General features: G+C 42.9%; 1 protein-coding gene across 1 annotated transcript; it reads left to right on the top strand.

Annotated features, from left to right (window-relative positions):
• Positions 1-3,429: 3,429 nt before the first annotated feature.
• SLC40A1 (solute carrier family 40 member 1) lies at positions 3,430-19,574 on the top strand. The gene is made up of 8 exons (XM_068686491.1): positions 3,430-3,695; positions 3,779-3,846; positions 7,975-8,134; positions 8,946-9,061; positions 9,379-9,505; positions 12,668-12,910; positions 14,661-15,326; positions 16,329-19,574. Exons 1-8 carry the CDS (start codon positions 3,650-3,652, stop codon positions 16,646-16,648), a joined length of 1,746 nt encoding a protein of 581 aa, XP_068542592.1. The 5' UTR covers positions 3,430-3,649; the 3' UTR covers positions 16,649-19,574.
• The last annotated feature ends 980 nt before the right edge of the window (positions 19,575-20,554 follow it).

Here is a 20,554-nt window from a genome sequence, read left to right as displayed (position 1 = left end):
CTGAAATACGGATGAGAAACAAAATGCTGCTTAATAAACATTGTGGGATTGTTTAGTAAGAGAACAGTGACATCCCGGAGGTGACAAACGGCTGAAGTTCTAATGAGGAAAGCTAAACAAAATGAGCTTAGCTTGCAGATAGGCTCTTATCTCACCCTCAGGACTCATTTCAGGCCCTTCCTCAACACCGTGTTCGAATTCAAGTCAGTAATTGCACGCTCTTGAGGATGAATGTTCAGTAAGATAGAAGGGGTTTGCAGAAATGTCTCTGCTGCCATCTGAGTGTGAAACATCCACTTGTTATTAGCAGACGGAGTGCTTTCCTTCCTTTTAATTACTTTTTTTTTTCTCATTTGGTACAAGATGCGTTCATTACTTGTGTTTTGGGTACAGTGTTTTCCTATGGCTGAGAGTGATCTCCCATAAGGAGTCCTACTGAAACAAGATAACCTCTGATTTTAGGCGTGTTGGTTTGCTCACCAGCCAGGCCACCACTGCTTCGTTTACCAATGCCTTGGATCAGGCATGTGAGCAGAGGGCTGGTCCAGCCTCCTGAGCTGGACTTTTGTATAAGCTACGGATCAGGTCCTACCCAAATCAAGTCCTGAATTGTGAGTTTGCTAGCCCCTCAGAATGGATCCCCTACAAGGGTTTGTCACTGGTAATGACAAGGATGATCGCTCCGGGTGGCAGTGCCTGCAGCCTGTCATTGAGCTGGCACTTTGCAAGGAGACAAATCCAATAGGAGCGTAACCCCATGGGTCTTCAGGGAAGGCGGGAGCGCCTGGACATTTCCTTAATGCGGGTTAGCATGTACAGATAGCCAGGTTCCTTGGATGCAAGTAAAATGAATGGTTTTGGAGGAAAAAGCATCTCTCTCTGCATAGGAGCAGGCATCCTAAGAAACTCTCCACCCCGTCTCTGCCTGTTTCCCCATGCCAACGCACAGAGTCCCAGCAGGGCCCGGCTCAGCGAGCGGTTCCCCGCTTTGCCCTTCAAAGGGCCGCAGATCATGCACATTCTTCCCAGCTTTGCCAGGCCTTGTGTAAGCTGATGAGTAAAAAGCCACCTTGCACACCAAGAGGGGAGCTGTAATGAAGAATGGCAACATCCTGATAATTAAGCTTCATGAAACCTCTCTGCTGAGCGTAAGATCTGAGCTTACATGAGGTCTCTCACCATTATTCACGCCTCTTTGGTTGAATCCGTGATGACATTTGTAGAAATTATTTTGTGAAATTGCTGCTGCTCTAGATTCAGAAGCCCTATGACAAGCACCACACTTATACAAACTGCCAGTGATGTGGGCAGTGGTTAGAAGCCAAACATACCCTCTCTTATTTTTCAAGACATGTCTTTCCTGGAAGCGTATCTTTGAATATTCTTTGCATCATAGCTATGTGCTTACCAATCACTACAACGCTTTCTGTTGTTCCTCGTCTTGTAGTTGAGCTGTTGTCCTTGTTGCCAGGCAGGTTAAGTCTACCCGGACTTTCTTAGTTACAGACAGATGTTTCGTTAGAAACATTTTGGAGAATATTTCTGTCTTTTGAATTGAGGTCTCTGGAGATCTTAATCCAAAGCTTAAAAATTATAAACTATTCCAGCAGTCACATTTCTTCACTCAGGTAATAATTGGAGAGGCAACGTTAATCATATATTTTAAATAAAGCATAAGAAATCAAAGATTTTTTATCCACCAACAGGTTTTGCATAGGAAAACTATAACATAAATGCAGGGCTGGTTAATTCCTGAGCATCATCAGAGAGAGACAGTAATGAATTAAGAAATTTGTTAAGAATAAAATGCCTTTGTGACAGCTACAACAGCAGTTAAATTCTGAAAGGGTTTTCCTCCCATGAAAAAAAGAAATAAACCAAAGATAACTAGTGCTACCTAATAATCTGGAAAAGGCAGCAAAGAAAGAAATGATGAAGTCTTCCCCTAGGAAAGGCAGAGGTGTAGGTAAGAAGAAGAAACAGCGAGTTGTTAAGTCGGAAGCTCTGGCTGACATTGCGATAGAAGAGGCTCTTGGGCTGCCCACAAACGTATATTCTAGTGACTGGTGCAAAGCCAGCGTTATCTGCACAGCCAGGCTGTCTTGCTGTTTTGGTCAACGCTTGCAAACACAACCTAGGGCTTCGGCACACGCTGGTTGCCCTTGTTGTAGAGGAAGATGAGAGTCCTGCTGTTTACAACCTCTGAAAACTCAGAGGCTATTATTTGCAAACCGAAACACAGATATGAAAGCAGACTTTCTAAACTTACAGACATCTTTCAGCACCTGTGTTTCGACAAAAAAAACGATCTTGCATCTCCCCAAATCCCACTTTTTTGTCTCCAGTTCCACTCTGCCAATGACAATTAGTCAGGCCTGGGCTCAAATCCACTGCTGGTGTGCTGTCCCATTATGTAAATTATTGCTGGGAGGCTGCCGAGTCTGGTCTATACCAAGTAAAACAGGTAACTCCTCTCGTACGGCTTCCAGCTATTAAACACCTCCCTGAATGCATCTGAAATCTGTAAATATTGTGGTGAAAAGGCTCCCGAGAGCCACCCACCCAGAAACAGGAGCTGTCTCTTAAAAAATATTCACAAAGAAATCTAATAAAATGTGGAGGTATTGGAGGTGTAAGTCCAAATATAAGAATATTTGGGCATCTTTTAGTGACTTCTTAGGTGTAAAATCAAAGCACTGCAGCTAATTTATTGGGTCAAGCCTCATCCTTGTAAGAAATGTTCTGTGATTCCCTGCTTGACAGGGGAAGGAACGTGGGCACAGACTTCTTTTAGTAAGCACCTGGGGAAAGATCAGGCAGCAAAATGGTGGCAAATTCAGAAAAACGGTGGATTTCCTCTACCTGCCACCAGCACTGCCTTTGGAAGCAGAGAAAAGCCTCACAAACCAGCGGTGGCTCTGGCCTTTTAGCCTTTGTGCCTTTCCTAAGGAACGCACCCGGGAGAGCCAGCCCCATTAAAGCAGTAATTTTAGGCTTCCTATGTTTATATGGATTTTTATCCCCGTGTTGTTTTTTTTTCCCAAGGTAGCGCTCCCTTTACGCGAAGGATAACGCCTGATTCACGCGCAGAAAGCCATCTAATTAACAGGAGCGGCGAAGCCTAAGCAGATTAGTGGGCTGTTGTGTCACACACCTGCTGCGGGGATGCCCTATATACTTTGGGGGGGGAGAACGAGAGGTTTTATGGCGCTCGGGAGGCACTTTGCGGTGTGAGGGGACAACACGACGGCTCCCGCCTCGGCAGCTCGCAGCCACCACACGCAGCCCCCCCCCCCCCTTCTCCCTCTTCCCGCCCTCAGGCGGCTTCGCCTCAGCGCCACACGCGGTGGGCGGGGCTCGCGGCGAGGGGCGGGGCTTGCGGGCGGTGGGCGTGGCCTCCCCGCCGCCTATAAATTGCGGTGCGCGGCCGCCCGCTTCCGGCCCCGCCGAGCAGAGCGGAGCCGAGCGGAGCCGGGCAGCCCCCGGCAGCCCCGCGGCCCCGGCAGCGCTCCCGGCGCGGCGCGGCGCATAAGGCCAGCGCTGACCGACTTCAGCTACAGTGCTAGCTAAGTCGGGGGAGGCAACCACGGAGCGAAGCGGCGCGGCCCGGTCACGGTCCCGATCCCGATCCCCGTCCCCGTCCCGAGGCATGGCGCGGGGAGCTGAGCCCGCTGGCGAGCGGCGGCGGCGCTGCGGTCAGTGGGGTTGGGACTGGGGTGGGATTGGGATTGGGGCGGCCGCTGTCAGCCCCCAGCGCTCAGTTCTTGTTCCCCTGCAGGCTCCGTGCTCGGCTACTTCACCTCTGCCAAGTTCCTCCTCTACCTGGGGCACGCGCTGTCCACATGGGTGAGTGACACAGGGATGGGGCGCTCGCTGCTGCACCTTGCTGTCAGAAGCCCTCGTTCGCACCCTGTCCAGTTTCCAGTCGCATGTAGGGCTACCCCCACGGCCTGCTTCTGCACCTCTTGTGCTTTCTGTACCTGCGGAGCCAGGGAGGTTCCCCGAGGAGTGAGCTGTCAGTGAAAGACACCACGCGTGGTCCAGAATAGGATGGGAAGGGCAGGTCGTTGCAGCTCGTACATGGAGGGGTGCACTACTCACTGCCCTTACTAATAGGAAATACGCCGTGTTTACAGTAGACCTCTTGCTGCTCTCTAGCTAACCTGTTGAGAGGGTCAGGGGGCTGGTCCTTTCCCTGTCAAAGCGCTTAGCTGCTGAAATGCTTTCCTTCTGGACTAATTTACTCACTCTGACATTTCTGACTAACTTGAGTTGTGGTTCAATAACCTTGAAATATAAACAAAAAATAGAGGCTCTGGTCATCTTTCATATAGGAAAATGAAGAATAGAACCTTGTGCTATAACCTGAAGTCTCCTTCAAATGACTTGAATCAAGAAGAAATAGAGAATTTCCCCCCAGTTTTCCCTGCTGTCCCCAGTGCTGGATTTGGGCTGGATTAACGTGTGCTTTGTATAGCCCTGGCCAGGTCGCTGCTATACGGTTACAGCACTGCGTGCCCAGCCCCGGCAGTGCCTGGCTTCCAGCACCACAGGAGGCTGTGCTGGTGTCCACTTAATGGAAGGAGGCTCGGAGTGGTATCGAACACTTGTTTAAACAAGAGCAATGTTTTAGCAATTACTAATATCATTGAAAGAGCTGTGCAGTGCTGTGCCTCTTTGGCTTACCATTCTTCAGAGGCCAGGCTTGTTACCCGCCAGACTTTTCATCAGGAGTGCCAACAAAGGGCTTACCTGGCACTGCGGCCGGCCCTGCTTGCCCCTGGCAAGGCTGGCGGTGGGGCTGCTCTCAGCGAGGGAGGGTGACAAAGCAGGGTTTGAAAACCCCGGTGCACCCTATGACAAACAGGCTGCAGGGCATCTGTTCAGCTGGTTAGCAGCATTAATAGTGTACTCCTCGTTCCAGCATGTTTTCTTTTGTGCTGAAAACCTTGACTCAAAACAAACACCGCCAAAAAAAAAACCCACCCCTAAACCTGCTGAAACAACAGAAATGCAGCTTATTTTGGCAGAACTGGTGCAGGGCTGCACCTTCTCTATCTCCAAAGCTTTAGTGTTCTGGTCTGAACATTTTTTTAACAGGAACAGCAACCAAGCACCTTTATCTTCAGAACTCAAATTGCTATAGCATCCTTGTTGTAAACAGTCTGTGTCCACATGACAAAGCCTGGGAGAAATGGGGTTTTGCTGTGGTTGAAAGAGCTTAACTTTGGTTTCCACGTTGCTAAGACATTCCCAAAAACAGAGAGAAGCTGTAAATGATTAAATACAATGTCTTCAGATCCAAACAAAGCCTAGCATACCTTTCTGGCTCTCGTTAAGTAAAGCATTTGAATCTGGGCTTGGCTTCAGCGCGTTGCTCTCCTGGAGTCTCAGACCGCATGCTGTTGTCCTTATGTTTGTAAGTCATTCCTGTCTGTCACTCAGCCCCAAAGAAGGAACAGAAAGAAACGAAGTTCACCGAGGTGCTGCCAGGCTGATACTCGTCAAGAGGTCAGCAGCAACTTCCCAGCTTTGCCTGTGGCACCGCAGGGCTCAGGAGGCCCGGCAGCAGCCAGGCTCCTGCTGGCCTCAGTGCTGGGGTGGGGTTGTGTACAGCCACTCTGGGATGGTTTATAAGGGCAATGATTACAGCTGGAGAGCTAAGAACCATCTTTAAAAGTTTGGTGAAGCTAAGCAGCTATAGTCATTGGAGTTGAGATACCCATATTTTGAGACTCTTTTAAAGTGGGATTAAGTTATGTAATTAAGGTTTTGCCCATTTCTGAAGGCAATATGTGCTGCTGAAATTTCAGTAGTTCTTACACGCCAGCTTCAAACCTCTGCAATTCACTAATGCTGTTCTTTTGTGACACTAACTTATCCTTACTTGCTCTTTATGGTTTTTAATTCCTGAAAGAAACACATCTTTCCTGATAGTAACATCTTTAGTTACCCTAGAAGTTAGCAGTGTGTATTGGCCTCATCAAATTACTCTGCATAAATGTTGGATGAGGTTGAACAGAGTTCATAGGCTCCTTAAGCAAATTGTATGGCAAAATCATGATCTCACTGGAACCAGAGGAGGCTTCCTGTGAATATCAGGTGAGATTGGGTTTCTCATGCTGACAGCAGACCTGTCAGAGATTGTCACTGACTTTCACACACTTAGGTGCTTTTAAAATTACTTTCACAGTCACTGAATTCTTATCCCAACTGGAACATCTCTGCATATAGAAAAGCCAACAACTTCTATGATCAGATTTTGATGCAATATTACTCCTTTGACTTATTTATTCTCCCACCTTAAGCAGTTACACAGGCTAATCAAAATGTAGTTAATCCACCTGCATAGATTGTAAGTGGAATTTGGTAATGAGATGCCTCAGGTCATAGTAGGCTTAAGTGGGTGCTGGACTTGGGAAATGACATCCCTGTTCTCTCATGGCTGGAATACTTTCCGTGTGCCTCTACTAAACGTGGAGTAAAAGTGGAACATGCCTTAGAGAACACATCTTTAGAGAATGAAAATTCTCTCGTGTATGAGCAGGCAAATCTAAGCCAGTTGTGCCTGGATACACATTCTTTTATTTATTATTTAGGAAACATAACACCCAGATTTTCTCTTTGAGCAGGTGAAATTTTGTTCCCACATAATGGGCATGTAATTCTTTTTCTGCTTGTGGTTACGGAAACAAATGTTTATGCTCTGAAGAAGCCTCTTTTGGAGAACTCCATTGACTTAAAGTTCTTTATTTGTCTGCCTATGCTGAAGACTTGCATCAAGCTTTGCAATTATGTTGCCCCTACAAATAGCATGCATTTTATATCTCTATTGCTGTGCTGCTTGACAGATTTGGCAAACTTTGCTTTGTGAGTGCTTCTATGTTGCATCTTCTCCCCCAGCTCTTTAGAGTACTTGAGGTTCTTAGAAATTGGTACTATTTGCTGTTTCACAGAGCAATTGCTTATTTTAGATAAGGCTACAGAAGAAAACAGTTTCATCTTTCGCTTATGACAGACTAACATTAGGAACCCTTGCAAAACAAACCATCCACGAATAGGACAAATGATTGTATTTATCTGCCTTTTGATTAAATAAAATGTTTTCTGTGGTGTACTGGCAGCGTGTTTAAAAATAGTGAGATGCCAACCTCCATCATGTGACACTGTTAAAACCTTGATGTGCATTCATTAGCAAGCCACAGGTCTCTTTGGCAGCAGACCTAAAGATGTTTCGAATAGTAGGAAAATTACATCACTTGGATGTGTTTAGTATTTTGGGCTTGTTTTTTGCCTGCTGTTACTGGTATTGGAGCACTGAAATTCTGTATTCCAAGCACCAGTACTGCGAGGGGCTAACCAAGCTCTGCTATCCCATCTCTTAGCAACATGCCTAGGCTCACCGTTGTTAAAGATGTCGAGTCCCTTGATTTCAGAAGCTTCAGTTAGTATTCAGGAATGTGTAGGGTGCCACTGTCCTTGATTTGCCCCATGTCTATTATGGCTTGCTTTGCCTAGACTTGCTTTTGTATTTTAAAATGGTGTTTCTTGAGCGTTTTCAAGAGCAAACTGCTGCCTTGCTAAGTTATTTAAATAGCATTGCTAATCACTAAATCTGTTGGTGCTAGCTGATCTCTGGAGAATCCATGTAAGCTTTCTGAGTCCTGGTGGATGTGGCTGGTAACACTGTTCTGTATTACAAAGAAATGAGGATTTTTGGGGTGAGCTTCAAAATATATGCTACATTTGATTAGTACAGATAATTTCAGTGATGCTGGGATAATCAATGATGACAAGATGCATTGATTAAAAAACAAACAGCCACCCCAAAATCAAAACCCCCCACCTCTGTATGTGTAACATATCTGATACTTCTAATACAGATATTTTCAGGGCATTAGTAAAATAGTCAACTAGCATGCTTGAGAAGTGCAAATAATAACGCTGTGTGTCTACTTTCTGTTACTCTTAAAGGGAGACCGTATGTGGCATTTTGCTGTGTCTGTGTTCCTGGTGGAACTGTACGGAAACAGCTTGCTCCTGACTGCGGTTTATGGACTGGTTGTGGCGGGATCTGTTCTTCTCCTGGGAGCCATTATTGGAGACTGGGTGGACAAGAACTCCAGGCTCAAAGGTTAGATGTCCAGAGCAGGTTATTTACTCAAGGATAGATTAAATTAATGACAAAGCTGTTAGTTAACTCCTGAAGTCAAATACGAGAACTGGGCTTGCTCGGTTTATTATGGGTAGTGTTTCAGAGTGGTTATAATTGTACAGAATGCCAAAGACAGGAGGTGAACAGTTCTGTATCATGATACATTCACTACTCAGGCTGAACCTATGCAATACATAGAGATCCACAGAAATGCAAAATATAAAAACCACGGGTTAAGGCAAAAGCTACAGGCAAGTTCTTTACCTTCTAATATGAACACATCATGCATTATTTGTTGTCTTGTGCCTAGATATAAACATCTTTTGCGTAAGTGATACTATTGCATTTGTGTTACATGTGTTTGAAATATGTTTGCTCTAGTCTGTTTCAAAAGTAATGTGACATCAAGTTCTTCATATACATGCTTGCTTTCCAAGGGTTTACGCAGTAGCATCACTTGCATACTACACTGCAGATAAATTTTAGAGGCTTTAAGCTGAGTCTCTTGACCTTTTAAAAATGGTGTCAGCGTGAAAATGTTTTTTTTTTTGACCGGGAAGGACTATTTAGGCACTACTTCTAGCTGTGAAGTTGCATCAGACAGTAAGTTCATTTTCTAAGACAATGGAATGTTCAAAATAAAAGTGATACATACTTTTGTTTTATGTTTGGGTTGGGAGAATGGGAAGCTAAAAAATACTTAAAGAGTCCATGCATGTTCCTTAATTTTAACCTTTGTAAGCTTATAGTTTACTCATGTTCACCGTTATTCTCTCTTGATTTACAACAGTGGCCCAGACATCCTTGGTTGTACAGAATGCATCTGTCATCCTGTGTGGTATTATCCTGATGATTGTCTTCTGGTTTAAGACACAGCTTTTGACCTTATACCATGGATGGCTTCTTGTGAGTGCTCAAATTTCTTAATAAGGAATTCTTTTATGAAGAAACTTCTGGGAGTATGGGAGACAGATGCACTTTTGTTTTTCTCATTGTGTTTAGACACTGCTATGAGCTAAAACTAGCACGTAAAACAAAGTAGCTGGGGAAACAAGTGATTGTTTACTTTTAGGAATTGTGAAGTAGACTTGATCTTGTCTGAAGAATAACAGTAGAATGCATGATTCAAATGTGAAAGTGTCTTTTCTCCTTGTACAAGGTAGGAGCGAAGATCTCCCTTCATCGCTTTTCTCACCTTGTAACTTTTCCCCCCATTTCTCTAGACGATGTGCTATATCCTGGTTATCACGATAGCAAATATTGCCAATTTGGCCAGCACTGCCACAGCGATCACAATTCAGAGGGACTGGATTGTTGTGGTTGCAGGGGAAGACAGAAGCAAACTGGCAGGTGAAATACGTTGCCTTTTTAATACTTTAAATTGTCTTACTTTCTGAGTTTGAATTTAGGCTAGAATTTTACAGAGGTCAGCACATCTTTGAGTTCCAGTCACTGTGCGAAACAGCAGGTAGAAAGGGCAGCCTTTATTTCCCCCTTTCCTGCTCTGTGCCAGACTTAGAGGGATTAGAAGTTACTGTTGTGCTAACAACTCGGTCAGGTAGCCCTAAACTACTTTTGTCCTTGTTTAGTCCTACTGCAGCTTTGTCAGAGGAAATCTTTATTCTTGTCATCCAAATAAACATGCACCAACTCCTAAATCAAATAGTGAGTGTTTAATAGAAAAGCTATTTAATCTTAAGGCACTGAGAGCCAAGTGTTGCAATACTTTATTTTTAGGTCCCTGGAATGAAACGGAGAGCTGTTGCGTAATTGGGCTCCTTACCTAGGGATCAAAGAGATGCATAAGAATGAAGTCCAGAACAATAAAGTGTATGGATGGGGAAGCTGCCAGTAGGAAATGCTGTGCATGCGGATGTATTTGAAGTCTCTCAGTTCTCTAGCATTAGTGTCTAACTCAAAGCTGTGGATTCAGTTGGAACTGAATACTCAGTATTCCTTTGACAACTGATACCTTTGGTCATAGAGTCTGGACTTAGCCTCCTTTTTGGTCTAGTAAATATTTTTCCTTCTTTTTTTCCCCTTTCTTGTGCAGTGGCATGGCATTATTAGGAGAAAGAGTTCCCATTCAAATTCTGCTGCAGCTTGGTGGCCATGACACTCCTTGGATACGAGAGATTTGGGGATCTTCTGCACCAAGGAGGCATTGAATCTGAGTGCCCTTTGCTGGGGAGTGCTCCTAGCAGCAAGGCAGTTCCCACCAGGGGCTATGTGATCCATCTCTGGCTATGCTGCTGCTCTGATATAACAAGATTGGGAACTGGCTTCTTTTGCAGTGAACTTGGGCATGCTGTAGGGACTGATCAACCCGATGAGGAGATTTGAGCCTTCCCAGACAGAGGAACTGATACTGCAGTGCAAACAAGGCACAGAGCAGCTTGACATTGCTAAGACATTTATAGCTCATTGAAGTAACTCTGGGACTGAAAGTTCCAAGTCTGAGACACTTCTGGAGTTCAGATACCTCAAGGCTTAGACAGACAGCATTTCAGCTTCTGGTCCCTAATTTTGTAGGAAGCTGCCTAAATTATCCATAAGTTCACATGCCTGAATCATTTTAAAGGTTTGCATCACAACCACAAGAAATAAATCTGCAGTGTATCTCCTGTGATGGAATTTTACTTGCCCATCTCATCCAGGAGAGGTTTGCTCAGCTTTAGGTGCCTGAAATGTCTCACTTTCATTTCCAAGTATACAAGTTCTCCATTCTAGTCTTCTGTTTTGACCTTGCAGTGCTTTTCTAGGTCATGCCTTCTGTAGAACAGCAGTACCAGTTAACTTTCTTTTTGCACGTAGGAAAAATATGATCTGTCCAGAGTAGCTTTGAAGTTCTAATGGTTCTCATTAACCTTTCTTCTTATGTCAATTCTTATTCAGCAAATCATGCTCCCCAATCCCTGTGCGCCTTCCTGAGATAAGGTACAGACCACACCTGCAAAGATCTGCTGCAAGGGAGGCGGTCGTGCCTCTGTACAGCTCGATGGGTTCAGTTACATGACCACTTACATTCTGTACTGAAAATTCAGGCAAGAGGTTACTGTGAGTTCTGATGCAACTCGGTTTTAAAACCAAGAAAAAGCCCAAACTAAGCACCTTGGCTCACCAGATCCATGTAGAAGCAAATCTCACATCTCACTCAGGCTGGATAAGGTGGCTTTGTACTGAGTCATAATGTAACTTGGAGACTGAGGTTCCTGAACTTAAAAAAAAAAAAAAAAAAAAAAAAAAAATGCCACCACTGACTTTGCAGCAAATATTGTCGTCTATCTCAGTACTGCTAGATTTCTTGAAAGAATAGCCTTAGTTAAATAAATTGGTGGGACAGGCAAATAATTATTGCCTTGGCTTCCCCTTCTTTCTTGTCCATAATTAATCTTTCTGTTCACTCTGATTACTTTTGTAGCTCTCCCGAGTTTGGAAATATTATCCTGACCCAGATAAAACAAAGTTTAGTTCTTGGAGCTTCTAAAGCCAAGTATTAGGCAAGTCTGACTTACTCATCTTAGCTAAATATCAGTGAAATAGTTAATACTGAATTGACTTTGAATTCTGATTTGAATAACCTAAACCAGTCTCTGAATGCAAAGGAACAATTCTCTGCAGATTCAGTAAGCCAGCTTTATATTGCACTAATTCCATTTTCCCTTGAAAAGCTTTATTTTCTTAATAGGAATCTAAAATCAGTTTGAGATGTATTGCTAAGCAGCCCGAAGCCTTAGTGTGCAAAATCGTGGAGCATCCAGGAGCTTTTAGGGGCAGAACATGGCACCATTAATTGAAATCCCCAGCAACCTAGAGGGACTGAAGCTGACTTAACTGGGGAGGGTGAGACATCTACCAGCAAGTGGGAGATGTATTGTGGGCTTCTTGTTTTGCCTGTAAATGTGTGGAGCAGAAGGGAGGGAGGACTTCGCTCAGGAAGTCCGTAGAATGCCTGCAGCTACCATCGATCAATGTGACTCGATAAGGAAATTGAAAGCCATTTCAAAGGTCTGCTGCTATCATGGTGGGTACTGTGGTCACCACGTATTAGAAGTGAATGCAGGGAGACTGCAGCTGCTAAAATTATCTTTTCAGGAATGAATTCTACCATGGTAGGCTTCTGTTAGTGTCTCGAGTTGTGCATGTTGGGGTGGAGTGTTAGTGAGTCCATAGTGTCACCTGAATGTAAGGGCAGTCCGTGGTCTAGTGAGAAAGCATTTTACCTGCAGGAATAAGCTTCCACTGTAAATGCAGAATCCTAAACCTGGAAGACCATCTGCAGGCAAAACTGACAGAGCAAGGGTTTGGCTTATGAGCTCCTGTATTGGTCTCAGTAAATTTGAACACTGGAACGCTTTAAAGGAGTGTCTAGCAAATCCCTGTTCCTACTGAAATCACTTCAGGTTGAGTCAATGCTTATTGATATGTGTGCTTAAGTGCAACTGTCAATTCTGGTAGTGAATGTCCCACTGTAAGTATTCAGCAATTGATATCCTCAAATCATTCTGACAGATATGAATGCCACAATACGACGAATCGATCAGTTGACCAATATCTTGGCCCCAATGGCAGTTGGTCAGATAATGACATTTGGCTCTCCAATGATTGGCTGTGGATTCATTTCTGGTTGGAACCTGATGTCAATGTGTGTGGAATACCTGCTGCTCTGGAAGGTTTATCAGAAGACCCCTACCCTGGCTCTCAAGTGTTCAAAAGTTGAAGAATCAGAACTGAAACAGCTGAATGCAAAAAAAGGTATTGGAAACACAAACATCACTGTTGCAGTCCGTGGTATACTCACTGTATCAGTCAAAATGAAATTGTTGACTTCTGTCTTCTATGGACACTGCTTTGAAGCTCAAGCTTTTTGCTCCTAGCTTGAAGCTTTCAGTTTTTGGGTAGAGATACAGAGACTCCTAAGTAGTGACAATTCCTCATGCAGCTATTTGACAAATCCCATAAAGTGTAGCCCCAAAATGAATACTTTCCTCTTAATCCTTCAGTCTACCCTGCTATTCAGGGCTGGTCTTGTTGAATGCACCCCTCCATCTGTCTCACATCTCAAGGGCTGACAAAGCCCTTTGCTCTGGGGTGTCTATGAGTAAAACAGCTTGTGTTGGTCTCTTCCTGCTAGCTTATCTCTACTTATGCACAGTAGTACCAGGCTTTCAGGAAGATATAGAATAGGCGGTAATATTGCTAATCTAGCAAGTTTTCAGTTCTACGTGCTGCAGGAAACGGAGGAGGAAAGTCTGGTTTGGCCATCTACTCAACTTCCTTGGCCAAGCTGAACAACTGGGATTTGCAGCATAGGTGGCTGCAATGCTGATCTTTAAGGCAACTGCAAAACTAATATCAATGTTAATTTTGATTCTCTTAATAGCACAAAATTATTTCAAAGAAGTCTGTTTGTCCTGAAGCACTTGAAGTGTACCAGATACTAGAATGCAAGACTTGAGCCCAGTGGGGATACCAGTATGTAAATTCTACTGAAAGCCCATGCTATGCATGGTACTCCCAACTACAGCATGCTTCTTTTTTTTAAAGCGAAAAGTGTTTTTGAAGAACTCTAGTTTTCCTAGTTTTCTCTTCAAAAGTGAGCTGACAAATCTGTTAAACCTGTTCTTTGCTCAATATATAGTGAGTTGGGAGGCTGCTATTAAAAGTGCTGAAGAGACTTTTCTTCCCAGGCGCAGAAGCCTTGTGGTCCAGTAGGCTGATGGCAGCCCTAGGGTAGAGGAGCATAATAAAGAGGGCAGAAGGCTTTCTCTCTCTGAACCCAGCTCTCCTCTGCTCCTGGTGAACGAAGCATTTAGCAAACAGGAACATTCTCTTAATCTTTGCTGTTGCAGTGTTTTGATTCAGTAGAGGACTTGCAGTTTTTGAAAACTTGCCAAAATACTTGAAGTGCCCCAGTTGCAATATGGGGAGTTCAGGCAAATATAAACATTGCCATGACTTTTCTTTTTCAATTTGCTTGTGGCCAGTGGAAGCATGGTGCCTTTTCCTTATGCTAAAGGAGTAAGCATAGAATTGTAGGAAAGCATGATCTAAGATTTTAAAGCCTTCTGGCTTTGGTAGGCTTCAACAGGCTTCTGTCTTGGCTTTCCTACCGTAACATATTGACATGTGTTTAAATATTCCCTATTTTCTCTGCTTAGTGCATTTAAACATACAAAGCTGTATTAAAAGACCAACTAATGCAAGCTAATTCTCATCACATAAATCATTTCCTTATGGAAATGAAGCATTTAGTCACAAGTCTGAAGAAAGCATAGCCTGCTTCATTCTTAATACAGTTTAATTGAAAAAGCAGGAGTTTAAACTGATACAGAAACTTTATTTCATCTTACTGTGGAGGTGAGATTTAAGACAGTTAACGAAGTAGAGGAAAGCTGATGAGCAAATTGAACCGAGACGCTTCTGGAGCAGTGAGCTTACTGCAGCCACTTGTCTTGCAGTTCCCTGGCAGGAGTGTATCTAACAGTTCCGTTTCTGTTTACAGACAATGACATGAAACCTGCTGAAGGAGTGCAATTAATTGTTGAGAAAGATGTAAGTGGCTTTGAGCCCCAACAGGAGAAGGAAGTCGGCTGTGCTGCCCGGGTTGCCAAGCCTTTCATCACCTTTCGTGATGGATGGGTTGCGTACTACAACCAGCCCGTGTTTCTTGCAGGCATGGGGCTTGCGTTTCTGTATATGACTGTTCTGGGCTTTGATTGCATTACCACAGGCTATGCATACACTCAAGGTCTGAGTGGTTCTGTGCTTAGCCTCCTGATGGGTGCCTCAGCAGTCACTGGCATCATGGGAACGGTGGCTTTCACCTGGCTTCGTCGCAAATGTGGCCTGATTCGCACGGGCCTCATTTCTGGAGTCGCCCAGTTCGCTTGTCTGATCCTATGTGCCATCTCTGTCTTCATGCCTGGAAGTCCGATGGATCTGACGGTTTCCCCATTTGCTGACATCAGTGCTCGGCTGTTTAAAAGTGAACCATTACCTACTATTGCATCTCCAGGAGGGGAGCCTGAAATGGCTTTGGCAACTGGGATGCCCAACGTGTTAAACGGGTCTACTACTCCTGCTCACAGCGGCCCAGAGATGAGTCCTGAGCCCGTGCCTTTAATCTCTGTTAGTCTCCTGTTTGCAGGGGTCATTGCTGCTAGAGTTGGTGAGTATCGCATCTATTAACATCTGATCTATTGATTGCTTTTAATTCTAGAACCTACAGTACTTGTCAGCTGAATACCAACTTGAATTCAGAATTGTAGGCTGCAGTTGGTATTGCATCACACTTCTAAGCCTAATTTGTTAGACTTCACAGGCAAATGAAATGTTCTTACACAAAGTAGTATTGCCAATGCAGGGACTGCAGTCCTGACTTGTATATCATTCTGCTCTAACGTGAGGAGTTGGCATACTTGGTGTAGCTTGTTCTTAATTAGTATAGCTTGTTCTTTGGAATGATCATCTCTAAATACTCTTCCTTTTTTCCTTTCTTAAAAACGTGTTAATACGAAACAGGTCTAAACCCTAATGCTACGTAAACCTTCAAATTTTTCAGTTTACTAAATTAGTTCCTTAAATAAATGACCTCTTCTTCAAACTCTTCTTTAAACTTGTGACCAGCAAAGGAGTTTAGAACAGGAAACATTGATTTGAATGGCAGCTTGATTTTTTTGAGGAATTGCCAGGTAGTCTAGTATTTGTCAACAGCAAAAAAAAAAAAAAAGTTAAATATGTATATGTAATAAATTTCATCTATGGAACCGTTATACTCCTAAGAATTTCTGCAGCTTATGCTGAGTTTTGGAGGAAGAAAATACTTGATTCACACACAGAAAGCTTTTAGCAATGTCAAGATGCTGTAAAACAGCTATTTAAATAAGGAACAGGTGAGCAAAACATTGTTAGCTTAATAGGTGTGTTGAAGCAAAATGTAATGGGGAAGTTGATGGGCGAGCTGTTTGTATTAGTTCAGGAAATATAAGTAATGAGGAAAGAAGTGTCTGTTTGCTGTGCCAGTGTGAAATGCATAGTATTCTGACAGGAGGTTAGTTTGACCTACATATTTTAGGCAGAAATAAGTGTGCGCACAGAAATAGGTTGTGTCAATAATGAAAGCTTATCTTGAGAAGCCCAGTTGTTTGGATAACTTTTTTTCTCTCCTCAGGCCTTTGGTCCTTTGATTTGACTGTCACACAGTTACTCCAAGAAAACGTGGTAGAATCTGAAAGAGGCATCATAAACGGTGTCCAAAACTCCATGAATTACCTTCTTGATCTGCTGCACTTCATCATGGTCATCTTGGCCCCTAATCCTGAAGCTTTCGGTTTATTGGTGCTCATTTCTGTGTCTTTTGTTGCAATGGGCCACATAATGTACTTCAGATTTGCTCAGAAAAGCTTGGGAAAACAACTTTTTGCTTGTTGCACTCCTGATCCCAAAGCAGTCTCTGATAGTTCGCTGCCTGGCAATACGTCCACTGTCTGAAAGGATCCACTTCTTACTAACTTGCTACACAAATATCATGGTTAAAAACATATATGGCCTTTTGTTACCATGTCTGAGGTGTTTCTTTAGAGTTGAATGCATAGCTTAAACATGTGAGGAAGCCTTCCCAAGAGAACCAAAATCCATTTTACAGCAAGCCTGCACAAATGTTTCATGTTTGGCTAGGGACAACCTTGCTGGATCTTCATGAGTAGTGTTTCAAAGGAACCTCGGAAGTAGTACATCTGGTATTTGATCACAAAATCACGTCAAATTTAAGTCCCCAAGATCCCTACGGTGAAACTGTTTTGCAGTTCAATGTAGTCACATTGTGAATTCTGAACAATTCTTTTGCTCATTGAGCAAAACAAGGTTTTTATTTAGATCCTTTAGAAAAGGTTCATATACCATATTTTTTTCTATTTTTCCCCTGTTCATAAACATTCTGTTCCACATATTGCTCCCCTGTCTTCTCGAAAACGTTAAAATGTTCCTGAAGGAACTCCAAAGTTCTGATGCTTTCCCCAAGGAGCTTTTTAGTATTATATCTGTTCTGGTTTAACTCTACAGAAACACCTATGTAGTTTTTTTTTTTTGCATGTTTTCTTACAAGTTAGACTAGCCATAGGTACAAGATATTGTATTACACTGTTGCACTTCATAAACTAGAACATAACCTCATTTTAGCAGAAGCTATTAATATAATGTAACATTATAAAGCATGGCTTTTTTAATTGCAAATGACAGGTCTGCTCAGGTTTGATGTAGCAGAGAGTGATAAGGTCAGGAGTACTGGTACAGAAAACTTAAAATCTGGGCTAACATAGCCTTTGCTTTTGAGTACAAGCAGCTTTAGTTTACTTTCAGACGCTACTGTTTTCAGAAACCCTATTGAAGTCTGATGCATGGGAAAATGGTTCGTATTCCAGGCAGAAGAAACAAAGTGGATGACTTGCTTTTATCTGTTTTACATTTATGTGGATTTTGACTTAGTTTGTTCTAAAATACTGCTAGGACAATGAGATGTTGGATTGTGTGGCCCTCTAAAGCAACTTCAGAGAAATGGAGAATGATATATCCCTCTGATTTTCAAGAAGTTCTTGTGTTAGTTGGCCCTGCACGTGTACTAACACAGTGCTTCTGTAGTCTTTACCCATTTATGCACTTTTGTGGAAACTATTCCAAGCACTTTGCTTTTCTGTGGAGTTCCAGGTTTTCCTATGGTATGACAGCATGGCTTTTCAACCTAAAATCTTTGTAAAATGTTTGCCAAATTATAAGAAGTATGCAGAAACATGAAGGATAATTTTCACAAGTTGTTGACATAACTTTGAAGGTTTTTATTTTAGGTACTGTCCTTCACACAGTCATCTATGTTGCCAAATTTCGACCCTGGAATGTAAGTGTGTGAACTCCGTTGATGTTAAAGGCGTTACACCAGGGCTGGATCCAGGCCATCTGTCTTAAAATTTGTGGTGATTATCTAAATAGAATGTAAACCACTTCTAGTGGCTTTTGTCTCTCAGTATTTTGTAAGAAGAGTGAATGAATGGGAATTCAATGTACAATCTACTTGTAGCCCTCAGGATTCAATAACTGGATGTAATAATTTTTTGCCTTTAATGGACCAAAACTAATGATTATTAATACGTTACTGAAAGGTTCTCAGGGATGTTTTCACTATGTTTGTGTTTTCTTTGTCCAAGCTTTGGGGTTTTCTTTTAATGTAATATGTAAATTAGAAGAGCTTAAAAATTTGTGACTCAATCCTGAGTGTAAATTCTTGAGGAAAAGGGAATTTTGCCCTCAGCAGAACTTAAGTCAAAGAGAAATAAATCAAGCTAAATCTAGATTTGTAGAATCAAGATGCCCAAAGAATTGCCTTTTCAGCATATGATAGAGAATAGGGTTGAACCAGTGAGGAATTTCAAAGTAGTAAATAATGTCTGCTTTGCCAAATATGTTGTCTCCTGTATGTAATCTAAATTGGGACCAGATTTCAGTATTGCTGAATATAAACAAAGGTAGCCCAAATAACAGCGAATGCCTCTGTACTGCGCTTTGAGGAACATCTAAATACCAACTTATGTCTTGGACTCGCTGGCTGTCAGGGAAGCCAAGCTGAAAATGCAGTTTCCTGTGGGCTTTCTGTAGCCCCCAGAATCGAGTGTGCCTAAAGCTTAATGCTACAGCCCTAAGCAGCAGGCATCCCAAAGAGGATCTGTTCCTGCAGTCCGGAGAGCTCCAAGACCATACAGCAGGTAGAGCTGGGAGCTTCCAGTGTGCCCATCTGTTCCCAAAGCATTTTTATTTTTAAGATCATCGTAGTCCTACATGTAGGTCAGTAGGGTAGCAGTTTGTTTCGCAAAGAGGCCCACTAGATACTGCAGTCTGGATCTCAAGCCAAAAAAGTAGTACTGGGAGGGGGCTGGTCCTTCGCGTTCTGTATGCATACTGTTCCTGGGATTTGCATGTGCAGATATACAACTGGATGGCAAGACAATCCTGGAAGGCAGAAAAGCAAGATAGATACTAGCTTTAAGAGGAGTGCGGAGGTCTAAATTGGAAATCTAGTATAGTATGCTTTAGAGTGAGTCAGATGTCAGAAAATGTACGCTGCTTGAGCACAACCCGTGTGTATGTCTTCACAATGTACACAGACACCTGTACTGATCAGTGCTTTGAAGCAATGTGGAGCCTGAAGTCTTACTTAGCAGGACTTTCATTAAGTAAGCATTTTTGGCCTTGTATTTATTTATTTTTTTAAATGTGTCCAATTTGGATGAAAATTGCCCTTAAAATGTACGCACTAAAAATTAATCTTTCCAAAATAGCCTATTTTGTTATACAACCTTATGCTGGACATAGTATTGATTTATGTATTAATCTTGTTAAAGCTAATGAATAAATTTGCACAAAAAATGTTGTTGCGTGTTACTCAGTTTGTGTGCATCTTGAACTGATCCCATAGCTGTTTTTTTCTAGCGTGATGGGATGGGAACAGCCAGGAAGCACTAACAAATAGCTCTGAGGAGAAAGGAAATAGTAAATGGAGTACAAACCTTTCCATGACACTACGTCTGTCTGCAGTAAACTGCTTTTTAGTTACCATTCCACAGAATCTTTGGCACAGGACCAGCAGTTCTGTCTCTCGGCTTTCTGGGCAGCAGGAAGCAAATGATTTTACCTTCCCAGTCGTCTTCCTACCATACTGAATTTAAGCTGATGGCCTTTTGTAGCAGCAACGTGTAGGTGAGAACACTATACAACAGCTAGGCATAATAGTGGTTGCAAACAAACACGGTATTTCTCATACTGTGGCTTGTATCTTGAAAAGACTTCAGATGAGTATTTTGTATGGGACTGCTGCTTGGTATGGAAGGTGTGCATGTTTGTGTGATTGCTAAGTCTTTGGAAGGATGCTCTACTTGTTCAGTAGGATTTCCCTGATGAGATTCTTCTTGGTTTTACTTTCGTAATAGTTTTCTTAGAGCTAGCACTTCCAGTTTTCAACCCCCAAATCCTATCTTGATACAAGGAAAAGGATGGAATAAACTCAGTCCCTATGGATTAGACTATTTCCCGTTTCTTGCCTCAGAAAGCTCTGTCCCTTAGAAATGCAGAACAAGTAGGCCATGTTCATACTGAGTATTTTTAAAAATACTGTAGTTATGGCTGTCTGCACTTCCACAATGCAGGTGGTGGATGGGATCACGTATGTCCCAGATTTGCTGGGCGAACTCATTGGGTTAATCAAGGGGCTGAGTGTTTGTCTCCTATCAACCTCAAAGCCCAAACCTTTTCCTATGGGGTTTTATTTTCCCCACTCTTTTCCCTCTTCTTTCAGAGCCTGCTTCATTAGTGTTGCCAACTAGTCTTTAAACCGTTAATGTACAAAGGATCACA

This window comes from Anas acuta, chromosome 6 (assembly GCF_963932015.1).
Source record: "Anas acuta chromosome 6, bAnaAcu1.1, whole genome shotgun sequence".
Lineage (NCBI taxonomy): Eukaryota > Metazoa > Chordata > Aves > Anseriformes > Anatidae > Anas > Anas acuta.
This window is presented reverse-complemented; position numbering and strand designations above follow the sequence as displayed.

Coding starts and splice junctions, on each gene's coding strand:
- SLC40A1 (XM_068686491.1), top strand. CDS start 3,650: ATGGCGCGGGGAGCTGAGCCCGCTGGCGAGCGGCGGCGGCGCTGCG. Junction 9,506..12,667: donor AGACAGAAGCAAACTGGCAG/GTGAAATACGTT, acceptor TCATTCTGACAG/ATATGAATGCCACAATACGA. Junction 12,911..14,660: donor ACAGCTGAATGCAAAAAAAG/GTATTGGAAACA, acceptor TTCTGTTTACAG/ACAATGACATGAAACCTGCT.